The sequence below is a fragment of the Sciurus vulgaris genome, assembly GCF_902686455.1.
Source record: "Sciurus vulgaris genome assembly, chromosome: 4".
NCBI classification, from domain to species: domain Eukaryota; kingdom Metazoa; phylum Chordata; class Mammalia; order Rodentia; family Sciuridae; genus Sciurus; species Sciurus vulgaris.
Genome location: NC_136464.1, coordinates 155,314,506 through 155,335,229, shown reverse-complemented (window position 1 = coordinate 155,335,229; position 20,724 = coordinate 155,314,506). Strand labels below are relative to the sequence as shown.

At 35.1% G+C, this 20,724-nt stretch overlaps 1 protein-coding gene across 8 annotated transcripts in view; it reads left to right on the top strand.

The window, feature by feature from the left end:
- NBEA (neurobeachin) overlaps window positions 1-20,724 on the top strand; it is a 660,252-nt gene that overhangs the window by 365,899 nt on the left and 273,629 nt on the right. For all 8 annotated transcript variants that reach the window (XM_079137358.1, XM_079137357.1, XM_079137359.1 and 5 more), the window contains 2 exons: window positions 16,030-16,138; window positions 19,540-19,706. In XM_079137358.1, the coding sequence (XP_078993484.1) occupies window positions 16,030-16,138; window positions 19,540-19,706 (276 nt within the window). The remainder of the gene's footprint in view (window positions 1-16,029; window positions 16,139-19,539; window positions 19,707-20,724) is intronic.

The window sequence follows — 20,724 nt, the reverse complement described above, 5'->3', positions numbered from 1 at the left end:
AATTGTTAGGACTAGTAGAGCCAGAAGCTTGTAAACAATTTCCAAACTAAAAGTTAAAAGTTTTTCCTGATGTGACTTTATTAAAGGACTGTAGCACAAGGACAAATTGAGCTGCTGAGATTCTGTAACACTCTACCTTGCACTGTTACCAGAAATTATGTCTCCATTTGAGATTTGTAAGGAAATAACACTGAGGTTTTATATGTACTCCCACACTGTGGGATCCCTTCATTTCCAACCACAGTCCATCTTCTTGGCTGAATCAGGATCTTAAAATCTAATCACATTTTGAATATATACTTTCCTTATAGCTTGGAAGATATATTAAGAATATACTCACATTTTTTAATGAAGGAAATGAAATTCAGACACAAAGAAAATTATTTATCCAAGTGAAAGATGCTAATGTAAACAGAAGAGCTTAGACACAAACTACTTCTGCCTTTCCCCCCCTCATTTATCCACACACAGTGAAAGACCAACTTGACCTCTCCTGTTGCCTTGTTTTATTGATTTATTCTGGTTCTCTCACTAAATTATATAAATTATTTATATTTAAAACTTAGGATCTCAGAGTCTCACATCCAAGTCAATCAGTTTAAATTAGAACAAACTGCATAAAATCAGCTACTTCCTAGAACATCAGAACTTGCTTTGCTGATATCATCTTGGCATAGAATACTTTGTCTCTTGACCTCTGTTTTTTCCAGTTTCCAATGACAGCTACACTATTGGAACAGAAATGAATAGGATTAAGCAAATTGTTTCCTTTTACTACCTCCTTTGAGAAATTTATATTAGAAAATGAAGATCATTTCATTCTCTTCCTCTGTTGCATGCTATTGGAAAATGTATAAAATAAAATGTACAATAGATAAGTAGACACATGTCTTCTAATAGATATTTCCAAGTTACCTGAGAATTTTATTTAACCTACTGTCTATGCACAAAATACCCCACAGAGTTTTATATAGTAAAAAATCTGCATCTTTAAAATTCTGTTTCTTCTTTGACCCCTCCTTCCCACATTATAGATTCATGCATCGATTGAGTATTTACCATGTTTAGCCACTCACTCAATGGTGAGTCCATACTTCATGGTAGTTGCCTTGCAAATCATGTTAGATTCAAAGATGAATAGGCATAAGTACCAAGTTTATTGATTTTTATAGTTTAAAAGAGAAGGACTTGTTTTCAATAAACATCACAAAAGTGGTATGTGTAAATGAGGTAATGCATATGTCAGTTACCTCAACCTTTTCACAGCATATGCATATTTCAAAACAATATATTGTACATTGTGAATAATATACAGTTTTTGTCAATTAAAAAAAACAGAAAGAAGGAAGAAAATTCTAAGATAGTGTGATATGCATTTTAATGCACAGAACATTTGAGAGATTAAGGACAGTCTCTTAGCTCTATTTAAAGGACAGTGGCAAGGGGAAGAAAAAATAGCTCATATAAATGTTATGAAGCATTATCACTCATTAAAGAAACCACAGAGGGTTTTCCAAACACAGAATGCATTCATTAAAGTGGCAGCAGGTAAGGTCGTAGAAGTAGACAAGTATCTATCTGTATAACATAATGAGTTTGTTAGCTTGTGTGTTATGGGTAGCCACTGAAGAAATTTGAGTTTATGGTGCTGCTGAGGATGTAGGTCAGTGGCAGACAGATTCTCTAGCATGGCAAAGTCCTGGATTTGATCCACAGAACCACACACAAAAAGTGAAAAGTGAAGAAATGTATTGCAAGGATAGAAAACTTGAGGAAGGCAAAAAAAAAAAAAAAAATATATATATATATATATACACATATATGTGTATATATATATACATATATGTGTATATATATATGGGGCTGTTTTAATTCAGTTCAGTGAGGATTAAGGCTTAAACTTCAGCAATGTCAATGAAAGGAGTTAGAAGGTTAAAATGAATTTCCCTTTATAGAGGTAAAATTGATAAGAGTTGTTGGTTAATTCATATAGGATACTTTGAAGCCATCTTAAAAACATGGTTGTAGAGCAAATAGCTAACGCAGTGCTCTGAGGTTACCTCCTACTTCAGAACATTCATTTTCTACATTGGGCAAACGTTCTTTGAGTAGTCCTGGGTCGTATATGCCTTAGGATTTCTCCAGGGCCACCATTCCCCACTTTAAGTTACTGTCTTTAGGAGGAGATCCTTCAGAGCATATGCCCAAAGTAACAATTCTATGGAGATTTTAAGCCAGAAATCAGAGATCCTTAAGGGAGGCTGAAATGGTCTATTGTCATTACCAGAAACGAAAGCAAACTATCTATAAAAGAGGCACTCAAGGTGAGTCTGTGGAACCTCTGATTTTTTTTTTAATTAAAAATCATAAATTTACATAGGGCAATCTTGTTTGATTCGTTGTTATTTTTTCCCTCCCCCCCTTCCCTCTATACAGTCCTTCCTTCCTCCATTTTTACCACCCTCCTTATCCCTAACCCTAAACCTAACCCTACCCCTAACGCTAACCCCTCCTACCCCCCATTATATGTCCTCATCCACTTATCAGCAAGATCATTCATCCTTTAGTTTTTTGAGATTGGCTTATCTCACTTAGCATGATATTCTCCAATTTCATCCATTTGCCTGCAAGTGCCACAATTTTACCATTCTTCATGTCGGAGTAATATTCCATTGTATATATATGCCACAGTTTCTTTATCCATTCATCAACTGAAGGGCATCTAGGTTGGTTCCACAATCTGGCTATGGTGAATTGAGCAGCTATGAACATTGATGTAGCTGTATCTCTGTAGTGTGCTAATTTTAAGTCGTTTGGGTATAGGCCAAGGAGTGGGATAGCTGGGTCAAATGGTAGGTCCATTCCAAGTTTTCTAAGGAATCTCCATACTGCTTTCCAGAGTGGCTGCACTAATTTGCAACCCCACCAGCAATGTATGAGTGTACCTTTTTCCCCACATCCTAACCAACACCTATTGTTGCTTGTGTTCTTGATAATCGCCATTCTAATTGGGGTGAGATGAAATCTCAGGGTAGTTTTGATTTGCATTTCTCTTATCACTAGAGATGTTGAACATTTTTTCATATATCTGTTGATTGCTTGTGCATCTTCTGTGAAGTGTCTGTTCACATCCTTAGCCCATTTGTTGATTGGATTATTTGTATTCTTGGTGTAGAGTTTTTTGAGTTCTTTATAGATTCTGGAAATTAGCGCTCTATCTGAAGTATGAGTGACAAAGATTTTCTCCCACTCTGTAGGCTCTCTCTTTGCATTGCTGATAGTTTCCTTTGCTGAGAGAAAGCTTTGTAGTTTGAATCTATCCCAGTTGTTGATTCTTGCTTTTATTTCTTGTGCTATGGGAGTCCTGTTAAGGAAGTCTGATCCTAAGTCAACAAGTTGAAGGTTTGGACCTACTTTTTCTTCTATAAGATGCAGGGTCTCTGGTCTGATTCGGAGGTACTTGATCCATTGTGAGTTGAGTTTTGTGCAGGGTGAGAGATAGGGGTTTAATTTCATTCTGTTGCATATGGTTTTCCAGTTTTTCCAGCACCATTTGTTGAAGAGGCTATCTTTTCTCCATTGCATATTTTTGGCACCTTTGTCTAGTATGAGAAAATTGTATTTACTTGGGTTTGTGTCCATGTCCTCTGTTGTGTACCATTGATCTACCTGTCTATTTTGGTACCAATACCATGCTGTTTTTGTTACTATTGCTTTGTAATAGAGTTGAAGATCTGGTATTGTGATACCCCCTGCTTCGCTCTTTCTACTGAGGATTACTTTAGCTATTCTGGGTTTCTTATTCTTCCAGATGAATTTCATAATTGCTTGCTCTATTTCTGTAAGGTACATCATTGGGATTTTAATTGGAATTGCATTCAATCTGTATATCACTTTTGGTAGTATGGCCATTTTGACAATATTAATTCTGCCTATCCCAGAACATGGGAGATCTTTCCATCTTCTAAGGTTTTCTTTAATTTCTTTCTTTAGTGTTCTGTAGTTCTCATTGTAGAGGTCTTTCACCTCTTTTGTGAGATTGATTCTCAAGTATTTTTTTTCGATGCTATTGTGAATGGGGTAGTTTTCCTAATTTCTCTTTCTGAAGATTCATCACTTATGTATAAAAATGCATTGGATTTATGAGCATTGATCTTGTAATCTGCTACTTTACTGAATTCACTTATGAGTTCTAAGAGTTTTCTGGTGGAATTTCCTGGTTCCTCTAAATATATAATCATGTCATCAGCAAACAGGGATAGTTTGAGTTCCTCTCTTCCAATTCGTATCCCTTTAATTTCTTTGGTTTGTCTAATTGCTCTGGCTAGAGTCTCAAGAACGATGTTGAATAGAAGTGGTGAAAGAAGGTATCCCTGCCTTGTTCCAGTTTTTAGGGGGAATGCTTTCAGTTTTTCACCATTTAGAATGATAATTGGCCATGGGCTTAGCATATATAACCTTTACAATGTTAAGGAATGTTCCCACTACCCCAATTTTTTCTAGTGTTTTGGGCATGAAGGGATGCTGTATTTTATCAAATGCTTTTTCTGCATCTATTGAAATAATCGTGTGATTCTTAACTTTTAGTCTGTTGATGTGGTGAATGATATTTATTGATTTCCAGATGTTGAACCAACCTTGCATCCCTGGGATAAAATCCACTTGATCGTGGTGCACTATCTTAATATATTTTTGTATGCGATTTGCTGAAATTTTGTTGAGAATTTTTGCATCAATGTTCATTAAGGATATTGGTCTGAAATTTTCTTTCCTCGAAGTGTCTCTCTCTGGTTTAGGTATCAGGGTGATATTGGCTTCATAGAATCAGTTTGGAAGGGTTCTCTCCTCTTCTATTTCATGGAATACTTTAAGGAGTATTGGAATGAGCTCTTCTTTAAAGGTTTTGTAGAACTCGGCTGAGAGCCCATCTGGTCCCGGACTTTTCTTTGTTGGTAGGCTTTTGATGACTTCTTCTATTTCATTGCTTGAAATTGATTTTTTTAAGTTGTGTGTGTCCTCCTCGTTCAGTTTAGGTAATTCATATGTCTCTAGAAACTTGTTGATGTCTTCGAGGTTTTCTGTTTTGTTGGAGTATAGATGTTCAAAATAGCTTCTAATTATGTTTTGTATTTCACTCGTGTCTGTTGTGATATTTCCTTGTTCATTCCGAATTTTAGTAATTTGCGTTTTCTCCCTCTTTCTCTTTGTTAGTGTGCCTAAGGGTTTATCAATTTTGTTTATTTTTTCAAAGAACCAACTATTTATTTTTTTTAATTTTTCTGATTGTTTCTTTTGTTTCAATTTTGTTGATTTCAGCTCTGATTTTAACTATTTCCTGTCTTCTACTACTTTTGGTGTTGGTCTGCTCTTCTTTTTCTAGGGCTTTGAGCTGTAGTGTTAAGTCATTTATTTGTTGATTTCTACTTCTTTTGTTGAATGCGCCCCATGAAATAAATCTTCCTCCAAGTACTGCTTTCATAGTGTCCCAGAGATTTTGATATGATGTGTCTTTGTTCTCGTTTACTTCTAAGAATTTTTTAATTTCCCACTTGATGTCTTCTGTTATCCATTCATCATATAATAGTGTATTATTTAATCTCCAAGTATTGGAGAAGTTTCTGTTTTTTATTCTGTCATTTATTTCTAATTTCAATCCATTATGATCTGATAGAGTATCTCTGTCTTCTTGTATTTGCTAACAGTAGCTTTGTGGCATAAAACATGGACTATTTTAGAGAAGGATCCATGTGCTGCTCAGAAGAAAGTGTAATCGTTCTTTGTTGGATGGTATATTCTATATAAGTCGGTTAAGTCTAAATTGTTGATTGTGTTATTGAGATCTATGGTTTCTTTATTCAATTTGTGTTTGGACGATCTATCCAGCGGTGAGAGAGGTGTGTTAAAATCACCTAGTATTATTGTGTTGTGGTCTATTTGATTTCTGGAATTGAGAAGGATTTGTTTGACGTACATGGATGAGCCAATGTTCGGGGCATAGATATTTATGATTGTTATGTCTTGCTGATTTATGCTTCCCTTAAGCAGTATGTAATGTCCTTCTTTATCCCTTCTGACTAGTTTTGGCTTGAAGTCCACATTATCTGAAATGAGGATGGATACTCCAGCTTTTTTGCTGTGTCCGTGTGCATGGTATGTTTTTTCCCATCCTTTCACCTTTAGTCTATGGGTATCTCTTTCTATGAGATGAGTTCTTGCAGGCAGCATATTGTTGAATTTTTCTTTTTAATCCAATCTGCCAGTCTATGTCTTTTGATTGATGAGTTTAGGCCATTAACATTCAGGGTTATTATTGTGATATGATTTGTATTCCCAGTCATTTGACTCATTTTTGTTTTTTGACATGATTTGGTTTCTCCTTTGTTTGGCTATTCCTTTAGGCTAGTTCCTCCTGTTGCTGATTTGCATTGTTGTTTTTCATCTCTTCCTCATGGAATATTTTGCTGAGAATGTTCTGTCATGCCAGCTTTCTTTTTGTAAATCCTTTAGCTTTTGTTTATCATGAAAGGATCTTATTTCATCGTCAAATTTGAAAGTAAGTTTTGCTGGGTATGAGATTCTTGGTTGGCATCCGTTTTCTGTCAGGGCTTGGTAAATGTTGTTCCAGGCCCTTCTAGCTTTTAGGGTCTGGATTGAAAAATCTGCTGATATTCTTATTTGTTTCCCCCGAATGTAATTTGATTCTTTTCTCTTGCGACCTTTAAAATGCTGTCTTTATTTTGTATGTTAGGTATTTTCATAATAATGTGCCTTGGTGTGGGTCTGTTGTAATTTTGTATATGTGGAGTCCTATAAGCCTCTTGTACCTGGTTTTCCATTTCATTCTTCAGATTTGGGAAATTTTCTGATATTATTTCATTGAATAGATTGTTCATTCCTTTGGTTTGTTTCTCTAAGCCTTCCTCAATCCCAATGATTCTTAAATTTAGCCTTTTCATGATATCCCATAATTCTTGTAGATTCTGTTCATGATTTCTTACCATCTTTTCTGTTTGGTTAGCTTTGTTTGCAAGATTAAATATTTTGTCTTCAATATCTGAGGTTCTGTCTTCCAGGTGTTCTATCCTATTGTTTATGCTTTCTATGGAGTTTTTAACTTGGTTTATTGTTTCCTTCATTTCAAGGATTTCTGTTTTTTTTTTTTTTTTTTTCAGTATCTCTAACTCTTTATTGAAATGATCTCTTACTTCTGGTATTTGCTCTTTTAACTGTTGATTGGTACAATCATTTAATGCCTGCATTTGCTCTTTCATCTCCTCCTTCAATGCCTGCATTTGCTCTTTCATCTCCTCGTTTGCTTCCCTGATTGTTTTAATTATGTACATTCTGAACTCCCTTTCTGACATTTCTTCTGCTGTGCTGTCATTGGGTTTTATTGATTTAGTATCTAGGTTTGTTTGGGACATTTTCTTCCCTTGTTTTCTCATATTGGTCAGATGTCAGTGGGACTCTGTGATATTGCAGATTTCCTCTATTGGCTTATAGTGTCCCTGTAGATTTCCAGTGTATCACCTCCCAGCCTTCAGTAGCCTGAAGTCTTTGAGGACTTGATAATGCAGTGCTTTGGAAGAAAGCTGCCCCTAGCCCGCTACTGGTTCAGGGCTTGGAGCTGGCACTGTGTGGAAAGGCTCTGACTGGGGGGCCTGCTCCGAGAAGCTGGCCATGTGGGAGATGCAGTCACCCTCTAGTCCGCCATCTTGTATCGCCCCGTGTAAAAAGCCTGTGGCCAGAGGGGGCAGGTCTGCCTGGAGAGGTCTCTGGTTGCCCTGCCCTGGTCCCAGAGGCTGCTTGCAGGTGGGAGGTCTCTGCTGGTTTGGTGACTTGTGGCTGGCTCTGTGTAGAAAGGCTCTCACTGGGCTGTCTGCTCCGAGAAGCTAGCCTAGAAAGGCGCTTCCTGTGGGAGGGAGCCAGGCTGCTTGGGGAAGTCCCTGGCTGCCCTGTCCTGGTCCCTGAAGCAACCTGTGGGCCGGAGCTTGCCTCGCTGGCTCAGGGACTTGGAGCTGGTTGTGTGCAGAATGGCTCTCACTCAGGGGCCTGCTCCAAGAAGCTGGAGAATCTGGCCCTGTGGGAGGAGCCCACCGCCAAAGTGTTCAGGGCTGCCTGGGGAAGACTCTAGCTGCCCTGCCCTACTCTAATAAGCCGCCCGAATCTGGGCCTGCTGCCTGGGCCAAGCTTCACCGGGTGGGGGAGACTCACCCCGTGGTTCTGTTTTAGTCCGAGTCTCTCAATGCCTCCCCTTCTTGAATCCTGGGTTCTGGAGCAACTGGAGATGCAGTCACCCTCTAGTCCACCATCTTGGATCGCCCCGGAACCTCTGATTTAAGACCAGAAATGAAGTCACAATCCAAGATGACCAAGTATAGTGAAAGCCAGTAGGCATGAGAGTCAGCAAGGAGGAAAAAGTATTTAGATCTCTGAGGACAGTAAAGATCAGAATGGCAAAATAAATGAAGAAAAACAGCACTGAGTATAATGAATAAAAATGAACCATTAAAAATGAGCAAACAATGTGCTTCCTCTTCTCGGGTGTGGCTACTTGCATCCTTGTGAAGATGCAGCTCAAACTAATAGAGATTAAGCTAGAGATAAGCTATAAGAAGTGTTGGCCCAGCTGGGGATTGCTGGCCAAGGGTTCTTTGCTCACCTCTAGACTTGGTGCCTATGCCTGCTTGTGTGTTGCTGCTATGGTTTCCTCTTATGGCCCAGCATGAGAATGTCAGGAAAAAAAGAGATTGAAGACCTGAAAGGACAGGTAGCCCTAAAATATACTTTATGAAACAGACCATCAAGAACTCCTGTGGTCTGATTAGGCTGATATATATAGTGGCCAGTAATCAAGATAAAATTGAATTTGAAGATGAATTAGTCCTGAAATAGTTTGTTTCTGAGAGGAAGACACCTCCTGAAGACAGAGTGAAATACTTTGAAAACAATGAGGCCATGTAAGCAGTGCATGATGCCATGACACAGGAAGGCCAGTGCCATGTAATGACAGTGAATTTTTATTTTTTTGTTTATCTACATGGATGGCCATCTCTGTGAACTTGATGGCGTGAATGCCTTTTCCAGTGAACCATGACACCAGTTCAGAGAGGTTACTACTTCAGGATGCTGTTGAGGTCTGCAGAGAATTCATGGAGCATGAGCACGGAGAAGTCTGCTTTTCTGCTGAGGCCCTCTACAAGGCAGCCCCAATGCTGGAAGCTATTTGTTCTTGCCTCTTGCCTTCAGTGTGAAAATACATAACTGCCCAAGCAGGCTATGGTGCTTCAGTACTTGTAAAACACAAGTGTCTCTTTCAGTTCTGCAGACACAATCTTCCCTAGCAGAGCTTCAGATGTGAAGTATTTTGCCACTGTGTGTCTTCTACTTTAATATCAAATTGCTTTCAATGGCTACTTTGGTTTGTGTCTGTAAGCGAAGGCCTTGGATGTGGTCTGATCATTTCTCCTTAAAAGAAATAAAGCTTTTCTACAGATAAGAGATAAGATGGGAAAAAAATGAATGTTTTTGAAATACTAAATTGAAAAAAAAATGAGTATTTGGAAAAGTTGAAACTTGCAGAATTAAAACATATATATAATTTGTAAAAACTGTGTATTAATGATCCATTGAATTGGATAAATATGGAGGGAAATAATTCATTGAAACTATTAGTTTTAAAAGTTTTTACCCAAAAATCTCACATGAGAAAATGGTGAAAAATATTAAAGTGACGTTAAGAGATATGGATGTAGAATGATAAAGTTGGATTTACCAGACAGCAAATTGACGAAGGAAAGAATAAAGATTAAATGAAATACTTTTAGAGATAATGATTATAAATTTTTCAGATGTCATTGAAAATGTGGATATAAAGACATAGGAATTACAGTGTACTTCAAGCAGGATAAATAAAAAGAAATCCATGGCAAATGCACAATTACAAAAGTAGAGGACACAAAAAATGAACAGATAAAAGAGCCCAAAAAGAATAGATTATCTACAAAAAAGGAAAAGTTGGAATAAAAATAATAATGAAAATTAGAAGGAAGTTGTATAAAATTGTCAAGGTATTGTAAATAAAAAGGAATTCTAAATAATTTTACATACAGCAGAAATATAAGAATTAGGAAGGGGAGGGATGGTGTGATTTTAACTTATTCGGTCTTATATTCTACCTCCCTAATTCAATGGGAGCCATTTTTTTTTTAATTTTTATTTTTAATTTATTTTTATTGTAAACAAATGGGATACATGTTGTTTCTGTTTGTACATGGAGTAACAGCATACCATTTGCATATTCATACATTTATATAGAGTAATGATGTTTGATTCATTCCATTATTTTTTCCTTCCTCCCCACCCCTCCCACCTCTCTTTTCCCTCTTTACAGAACCTCCTTCCTCCATTCTTGCCCCCCTCCCACCCCCCATTACGTGTCATCATCCGCTTATCAGTGTGATCATTCGTCTTTTGGAATTTTGAGATTGGCTTATCTCACTTAACATTATATTCTCCAATTTCATCCATTTGCCTGCAAATGCCATAATTTTATTACTCTTCATAGCTCAGTAATATTCCATTGTATATATATACCACAGTTTCTTTATCCATTCATCAATTGAAGGGAATCTAGGTTGGTTCCATAGTCTGGCTATTGTGAATTGAGCAGCTATGAACATGTAGTCTGCTGATTTTAAGTCCTTTGGGTATAGGCCAAGGAGTGGGATAGCTGGGTCAAATGATAGGTCCATTCCAAGTTTTCTAAAGAATCTCCACACTGCTTTCCAGAGTGGCTGCACTAATTTGCAACCCCACCAGCAATGTATGAGTGTACCTTTTTCCCCACATCCTCTCCAACACCTATTGTTGCTTGTGTTCTTGATAATCGCCATTCTAATTGGGGTGAGATGAAATCTTAGGGTAGTTTTGATTTGCATTTCTCTTATTACTAGAGATGTTGAACATTTTTCCATATGTTTGTTGATTGCTTGTAGATCTTCTTCTGTGAAGTGTCTGTTCATATCCTCAGCCCATTTGTTGATTGGGTTATTTGTATTCTTGGTGTAGAGTTTTTTGAGTTCTTTATAGATTCTGGAGATTAGTGCTCTATCTGAAGTATGAGTGGCAAAGATTTTCTCCCACTCTGTAGGCTCTCTCTTTGCATTGCTGATAGTTTCCTTTGCTGAGAGAAAGCTTTGTAGTTTGAATCTATCCCAGTTGTTGATTCTTGCTTTTATTTCTTGTGCTATGGGAGTCCTGTTAAGGAAGTCTGATCCTAAGCCAACAAGTTGAAGGTTTGGACCTACTTTTTCTTCTATAAGATTCAGAGTCTCTGGTCTGATTTCAAGGTACTTGATCCATTGTGAGTTGAGTTTTGTGCAGGGTGAGAGATAGGGGTTTAGTTTCATTCTATTGCATATGGATTTCCAGTTTTCCCAGCACACATTTGTTGAAGAGGCTATCTTTTCTCCATTGCATATTTTTGGCACCTTTGTCTAGTATGAGAAAATTTTATTTATTGGGTTTGTGTCCGTGTCCTCTATTCTGTACCATTGATCTAATGGGAGCCATTTTTGTTTTAAAAGCCCACTTTATATTACCAATACAGGAGGTTTAGAATGAACCTCATTAGCAAAGAATTATATTTAGTTGCCTTTTTCTGGCCTGTCTGTTGGTTTCTGGAAGACTGACTTAAAAGCTTCATGTTTATTTCCCCTAATTTAGTACTCATACAGTATGGATTAAGCTGCTTTCCTGGGAGCACTTCTCAAAAATATTAGGTTAATGTCTTTGAATGCTGCTACCTGATGTGATAGATAAAAAAGTTAGGTAAACAATAGACCAAAAAACTGGGGAGGAACTCAGAGAAAATAATGCGTACAGAGGTTTTTAATGCTGTAACATATTCTTGGATATGTAAAAGGTTATATACAATTTTGGGACATGCACATGCTCTGGAAAGATCTTAGAAATCCTTTAACTCTCACCCCCTGCTGATCTTGAATGCAGGATATGAAAGCTAAAGTAGAATTTTTAAAAATAGGTCTGCTTAATATATAATGGCTGCTCCTACTCACACACAAAGCTCCTTGAAAAAACCTGAGAGAATATTTTGAATCCAGACAGTATCATATTTTCAGAGCCAATGTAGTAGTTCAGAAAGTGAATAAAGGTGCTGGCAAGAGAATGGTTAAAGTGTGGAATCGTGGGATACAAGTGGGAAAGGGAGTGAATTGTGCAGGAGATTAAGCACTCGGAGAAAAAATGGAGGAATTGAAGAACTGAATATTAGAGGAAGTCCAGAGCTCATTTTTGCCTGTGGGAGGGGTTGGACTAATGATAGGAGAGAACAGCAATGGTTGAAGATTGTGATCTGAGAACAGGATCTAGAAGGTTCAAGATTTAAGCCAGAAGGAATGGCACACACATGATCCCAGTGATTCAGGAGGCTGAAGCAGGAGGATCTCATGTTTGAGATCAGCCTCAGCAATTGCCCCTGTCTCAAAAAATAAAAATAAAAAATGAAAAAGAACTGGGGATGTAGCTCAGTGGTAACATATGTCTGGGTTCAATCCCTGTACCCAAAAAAAAAAAAAAAAAAAAAAAATTGAAAAGTGAAGCCATATATGGCCAGTAGAGTATAAATGAAGATCATAGCAATACAAAGGTCAGGAAATTTTAAGCTACAGTGGATAATGAGGTCTCCCAGAATGCTGGGAAGATGCCTGCTTTTCTCTGTAAATAAAACAATATAGATTATTTGTTGACATATAAATGCCAGAGACAGAACAGACTTCCATATAATTGATACATTTTCTCTGGTGTGTCTTTAAGAGTCCTTTGTTACACATCCTTAAACCCCCATTTAGGTGTCTCTTTGCTTTGCCAGTCCACAGCTTTGCTGCTTCTAGGAATGGTACTTATTAACCAGCCAGACCTTGACCCTTTCCCTTCTTGCTGTCTCCTGCTAATCTATTTAAATTTTGTAATATGCACTAATTTGTACATATTAGATTTCTTCCTGACTTTCTTTAGCCTTCAGCATGTGTTAGACAAAGCCGTTGAATAGTGAATGCTCCATTATCTTAAATCTCATCTCTCAAAACCTGTCTACTGAATGTAAGCCAGTAACTTCACCAAAAGCAAATCTGTCCATCCATCCTTCCTTCTCTCTCTCACTCCCTTACTGCATGCCTTCTTCCATCCCTCCCTTTCTCTATTTCTTCTTTGTGGGAATCAAACCTATATAACTCATATAACTTCTCTTATTTTTCCATCTCGCTCAGTGACTGAGATTAAGACTGGAATTTTGCCTTCCAAAATTATTTACAAAAAGTCTTGACCTTTCCCCCCAAATATTGTTGTTTGTAACAATTTCTGTCACTTGTGTTCTCTCAATAATTTGTGTTGTGGTGAATTTGGAGACTAAAACTAGACAGCTTTCACATGAAATGTGCCTGTGTCCCTCTGAAGTGTTTGAAGACATCACTGCCCCTTGCTTTCAGGAAATATGTCCACCTGCGTTGCTGCTTTGTAAGATTTCAGTGGTGCCTGCATCATGCTGCCAGAACTATTCCCACTGGTCCTGGAGCAGCAGGGTAGTTATTTTACCCAGATCTGATCATGGAGTAATTATATCTATGTCAGAGCAGGCATGGATTTTGGAAAAATTCCTGCTGAGGGCTATCTCGAATTCAGTGCTGCTCAGAATTTATGTAATTACCCTGCAATAAAGGAACCATTCACCTGTCAGTTTTTGTGGAAGATTCCACACAGATATTGCAGCTAATGTGGCAGAAAAATATTATAACAGTGCTTTGTAATTCAACTTTAATACAAGAGAAATAAAACAAATCAATCGAATTGTCAAACTCACCTCAAAGACACAGGTAGCTTTTAAAAATTCTGTTTAATCAATAACTTAGAAATATCAGGACATATAATAATCTTTTTCTTTTGCTTAAGTGTGTTAGTGAAGGAGACAAGTTTGCTATACATATATAGAATGTAGCGAAGATATATCAGGAAATACTGTCAGTATTTAATAAATACAAAATTAAAATAGCATTAAATGTATCCCATTCTGATTGAAATTCATGACACCTTAAGCAAGAAAAAATTAAAGATTCATTTAATTAATGAGCAATGAAAATAAGGAATTGTGAACTTGAAAATAATGTTTTAGGTTAAAATCTCAAGATAGAAAACTGGCAATGAATAAATATGAGTGTTAGGATTGAATTTAAAAAGGATGTAGATAAAATAGATCAAAGAACTGGAGGTTCTAATACCTTATTCATAGATAAAGAACTGAAAATGCTTTATAAGCTTACCCTTTAAAGTAAATTCAGAAGAACCTGAAGTTAACTTTTCAAATATACCTTGATTTTTCTTAAAAAAAAAAATAATTCCTAGTTGCAAAAGGAGATATTTAATAAGGTACAAAAAAGGCTTAATCACTGTTTTTAATTGACAAAATGAAAAGAATTAATGTTCATTTTTCATACAAAGGAGAATTGGAGAAGGAAATAAAATGAAAGATTTTATTTTTAAAATGTTACTTAATGAGGATGAAATATAAAATTAAAATTATGGAAGATATTAAAGACTATGATTTAGGACAAGGTACTTAATTTTTCTGAGCACTGATTTCTTATATTTAAAAATGAAAATGAAATGATGACACATCTGAGGATTCTGTGAGAATTAAGTACTATATACACTCCTAGTTCATTACATTGTTCTCCATAAATGGTCTGGTAAGAATTGTCATAATCAATCTCCTCCTCCTCCTCCTTCTTCTCCCCCTCCTTCTCTCCATCTCCCTCCCTCCCCACAGTAGTTCTCATCAATTGAGCTCACCTGAGAAGTTCTTTTACTCTCTGTGGAGTTACCTGGGCCTGCAGATACTGGGAGGTTGGCCTTATTCTGAGAGCTCATCTTGGCCCAGGGACTAGAGCACCTCTCTTCAAGGCTTTTTCTGTGATGTAGGCTTCTTGCAACGTGTGGCAGATTCCAGAGAGAGAGTTCCAAAAGTCAAAAGCTGCAGAGCATCTTATTTCTTAGCTTTAGGAGCCACAGAGCCTCACTTCTACTGTATTCTGTTGGTTACAGGAGGTCACAGGGCAAGCCCAGATCTAAGAGAAGTAGAAAAAGATTACACTTTATAATGGGACAGTGAGGAGTTAACACTGAAAAAGAACATGTGTATGAGAAATACTGTGGCAGCATCTCTGGAAATAACTTCTGCCACAAGTTACAAAAAATAACTTGAAGTTTCCTGTTGTGGATGTGAAAGTAGAGCCAAGTTATATTGCTAATTGAGAAAAATTAGATACAGAGCAGACTGTATAATAAAATAATATTAGTGTTGGAAAATAATATATTTTTATGTATATTTTTAAAGTCTATGAAAATACACAAGAAATGAACAATGGATACTTTTTGAGGTTAAAAATAAGTTGAATTGGGTATGTATAAGAGGCTTTTCACTATTTGTCTTACTTCACATTTAAAAAACAATTTGAATCTTCAAATAAATAGTATATAACATAAATTATTTTAAAACTTTATTTCACTGTAGTTCCATCTTAGAATTTAGAAACAGTATTTAAAGGAAATTTAGAAGGCATATAATCTATATTAATTAAAATAATAATCCATTCTGTATGCTTCCTAACATGTGGTCTTTAAGCTTATGTGTGAAAACTAATTTCCACAGTGGTAAATTCAGCTATTTAACCATTTTAAAACACCCAGCAAAAATCCTTGATATTTATTCAGTTAACTATCTTTATTGAATTAAAGGAGTCACTGGTTCACATGTAACACTGTTTAACAGAGGCATTGTTGTAACAGCTTTATGGCACATCACTATATTTCAAATTTTGTGGAATTGTTACTGAAAATATATTAAAGATTTATGCAAAAATAACATCTGAAATACTGGAATTTGATCACTGGAAAAAAAGTTGGACTAACTAAAGCTATTAAGAATATTAATTCAAAATATATTTTTCTTTTCAGATTACTGTGCCATGCTATGAAGGACCATATAGTTCGTGTTGCAAATGAAGCTGAGTTTATTTTGAATAGGCAGAGAGCTGAGGATGTACATAAACATGCAGAGTTTGAGGTAAGGTTTGGGGAATTAATTAAATTGTGCTTTTCTATTGTAAGAGTCGCATTACCCATTTGTAACTTTACATAATTTTTTTTCCTTCTTTTAAATTTTCATGCCAGGGATTGAACCCAGTGCTGATTTACCATTGTGAGTCACACCCCCAGCCCTTTTTATGTTTTATTTTGAGACAGTGTCTCACTAAGTTGCTTAGGGTCTTGCTAAATTGCTGAGGCTGGCTTTGAACTTGCATTCCTCCTGCCTCAGACTCCTGAGTCACTTGGATTATAAGTGTGCACCACCACACCTGGCCATAAGAAATAATTTTAAGAAGAAAATTTTATAGAAGTTATTTCAGGTCATGTTTTGAGAAACTTTAATAAATGTCCAACAGAACACTAGTTTTTTTTCTACCTTACTTATAACCTGAAGAAAGTCTTCTTGCCGTGTGCATAACCACTTAGTAGAATGAAGTTGTTTTAACTTGATTCTAAGCATAAGTAAAGAGTAAGTAACTAAAGGCAAAATAAATTTTATAATACAGTTACTGTTATTTTTAAGCTAGCAGGATTTTTACACCACTAGATAGACATGAGCATATCTTATGGTTTTTTGAATGAGATGATACAGGTCTCAACAAATATAATTTCAATGTTTTAAAGATAATAATTATTCAGTATTTTAGTTCACTCATTTACAGAACTAAGTACTTTTCAGACATATTTAGATGACCTGACATTTGGCTTAGGTTGGACTCTTGATGACCTTGAAAGTAATAAATAACTTCACTAATTTATTCTCCTGATGAAGCATGCCAACAAGTGTGGTATGGCTTGAAAGCAGAGCCCACAATTGCAGTTTTGATGAGGTTTTTATCTCAGTAAAGCAGCTCTCTGAGTCATACAAGTTGATGGACTAGGTCTAGTGATCTCTGACCCAGCCAGCTGAAAAGCAAGAGACAGAAAATAGCTATTGTCGCTTTCATACACATAACCTCTGCTTCAATTGGTCAGATGAGACAGCAAGCACTTGTCTTATGGAACTACAACAACCTTATTTTGAAAAAAAAATATACCAGATATTTTAAACTTTGATAAAAGTATAGTGACAGGTGTTTGTCAAGGTGAAGTTTTGCATCACTTGAGCAATAAAAAGCATTGGATATTTATCAGAATATCATGCTGTAATTTGGATGCCAAGAAAAAATTGAGTTACTATTCTTTGAAGAATATATTTAGGTATAAGACATGTCAGAACTCAATAAAAGAAGAATATTCAATTAACTTTCAACTTCTGTTAGTAAATAAGATTTAGAATCTTAACGGAATTCCCGCAGGATCAATTTCGAGGCAATCATATTTCCACTAAGAAAATCAGGATGTTTTGTGGAGAGTAAGCAGATCAATATTTGTCATATGAGAACATATAAAGTAGATTTTCAAGCAAACAGATATTAGTTATGAACTTTAATACATATTTAAGCTAAGGACACTGTTTCTCAACCTTTTATTATTATTATTATTATTATTATTATTATTACCACCCTCTGAGGAATCTTTTTAGACATTTTTTCTCCTAACTTCTCCCCAACCCCCAGAGAATTTTTCACACCACCAACATGATGTATGTCTGTTTGGGATCTTTATTTGCATCTGTACATAATACATTAAAAGAGGAAGGTTTGTTTCACACCCCTACACACACCAATTTATACCCTGTTAGGGATGAGATCACTCCCATTATGGATTCATGGCTCAGTGTGATAAGAGGTTTTGAAGGGGACATGAAGAATTAATGGTTTTTAGATTAGATATACATAGCATATAATGTTAATGTACATCTAATTTTGAGAGCATTGGATGAATATTGTTTTTAACACAAATTTACATTGTTCTTAGAGCAATATTTAGTAAATGCATTGATGTTTTTGTGTATGTGTGTGTGTGTAGTTTACCAGACACATAACTCTGAAATTCTAAAGAATTTTACCAAAGTCTTGACAATATACTAGGACTTTTTGATGGATTTCTCTACCCCCCCCATATAAGCCTAAAATTGAAAGAAAAAGTATATTTAATTTTAGATGGGTACTTCACAGTTAAGTTTTTTTTTTTTAGTTAACTACTGTAATTGTTAAGGAAGAAAAATGAAAATTTAATTTTACTCTCCAATGAGCTAATGAAATATTAACCTCATTACCAAGGCAGATCCTTGTACTAATTGGTGATTCCCTGTACAAAAAGATAAATTGGAAAATGAATTAATCCTTCATAGATTACTACAGGGTTATTTCTCTAAAAAAGATTACTTGTGGTAGCTGTCTGTATCAATAGATAAAAGGATATGTTCAGATACCTTCTATGAAGGATATTTTTGCATAGTTGTGATGAATGGGAATAGTTATATTTTCTCAGATATATGAGATTTTTTTTATTCTTAGTTATATGACTTGTATTACACACTCGCTAATGCTAAAATTTGCAGTCATATTAATCTATATAAAAACTACTATATAAAAAATAAAACTTACACTTAAAGAAATTCTCCTTTTAATGTTCATATGGAGCTTTTTGATAAACAAAGAGATTCATTTATAAACTGTGTTGCTAACACTGTGAGCATGAATACAGACAGCTGACATTACAACTGATTATTATGGAAAAGAGAAGATAAGAAAAAGGGAGTAATTCTCATGAGACCTTTGAACACATTAGATTTTAAGTTGGAAGGGAATACTGAGAAAATCTTGTCTCAACTCCTTATTTTACATAAATGGAACTAAGTACATTAAAAAAATATAGTTTACATAGTGTGAATTAAAATTCAGGTCTGCTATATTCCTAAATAACTTTTTCTTCTATACCACATTTCCATGAAATAAAAAACTACAAATTATATGACATTTTTGTATTGATTGTAATTATCAGGAGTATACCTTTTAAGTGAGAATATAGATTAACATAACAAGTAGATTTACATTTTAGGAAACCATTTCTGTTTTAGAATGATAGTTTCTGGACATGAAAGTCATATTTTCAGAACTGAACAGAATCATGAAAGTCTTTGATTACTTTATTTAAAGTCATACAAATTATTTTACACATACTTTCAAAAGAACACTTTTACCAATTTAAAAGATGACTACATGTATTATTTAGAAAAAAAGAGAAAATTATATTATCTGAGTTTTTCAGATTGAATTGTTATTACCCTTTCACTTGCTGTTAAAGATCAGATCTTTAGTATACACAGTAAAAAAAGTTTATTTATTCACTTTTGTTTATTATTTATCATACACAAATTGGGTACAACTTTTCATTTCTCTGGTTGTCCACGAAGTAGAGTCACACTGTTTGTGTAATCATACATGTACATAGGGTAAAAAGTTTATTATTTTATATTGTATTTCTTTTCAGTCCCAGTGTGCCCAATATGCTGCAGATAGAAGAGAGGAAGAAAAGATGTGTGACCATCTTATTAGTGCTGCTAAACATCGTGATCATGTAACAGCAAATCAGCTGAAGCAGAAGATTCTCAATATTCTCACAAATAAACATGGTGCTTGGGGAGCAGTTTCTCATAGGTGAGTTAAAATAAATTAAAAGTAAATAACTCATGAGTTAATTATCATAGTTGAAAGTAAAGCTGTGACTATAAACTTAATTAGAAAATATGACTATAAAACATAAAAAAGTACTTGAATTTAGTGGTTCTAATCTTCATTTGAATGATTTAGAAGAAAATCTAAACTTTGTAAACTTGTTCAAATGGAAATTATTTATAATTATATGTAACAAAATGGAGAATATGTTTAGGAAAATATTTTTAAATTAATTCATATATAATATGAGTTCAAGGCATAAGGTTTGGCTCTTTTTAAAAGAACAGCAAGTTTTTAAAAAACTATCACATAAATATTTTTCTTAGTATTTCTTATATACAATTATAATATAATTTGCTCTGGAGAAGTAATATATTCCTTTTAAGAGTTTTCTTCCTTAATTTTCCATTCAGACTTAGATGGGAAAGGTTTTCATCCAAACTTATAATATTTGTGATATTATAATATAGCTAAAACCAAAATGTTGATTATTTAAGTATTATAGGTGTTCTTCTTTAAGTTTTGTGGGCCTAAAAATATGTGGTTTTTTTAAAATGTCTGTACAATAAAGTTTTCTAAAAACCTATTATTGAGTCTAGTCACTATATTTAGGTTGCTGATGTTCTGTATTTTCTATATCATCAATCTAAATATATCTTCATTTTATTTGAACTCATGAAATATTAAGTCTCTGGCAGAGTTTGATGGTTTGTCAGATGTAAACAGGACACTACTGTAAAGCATTCTGGGAGAAAGTGATTCTGATAGAGAATATTTAACTGTCTGTCCTGGGATTACAAGTATAAGATAAATTTAAGGTAAAATTGTAATATCTTCAAAAATAGTCAAAAGTGAATATTTGTGCATTATAATAACCCACAACATCTATTTATTCAATGTTTGTGATATGCTGGGTATCATTACTAAAAAATTTACATGAATGATTTCATCTAACCTTCAGAACTTCACTATCATAGGTGATGCTTAGGTTTTCTCTGTG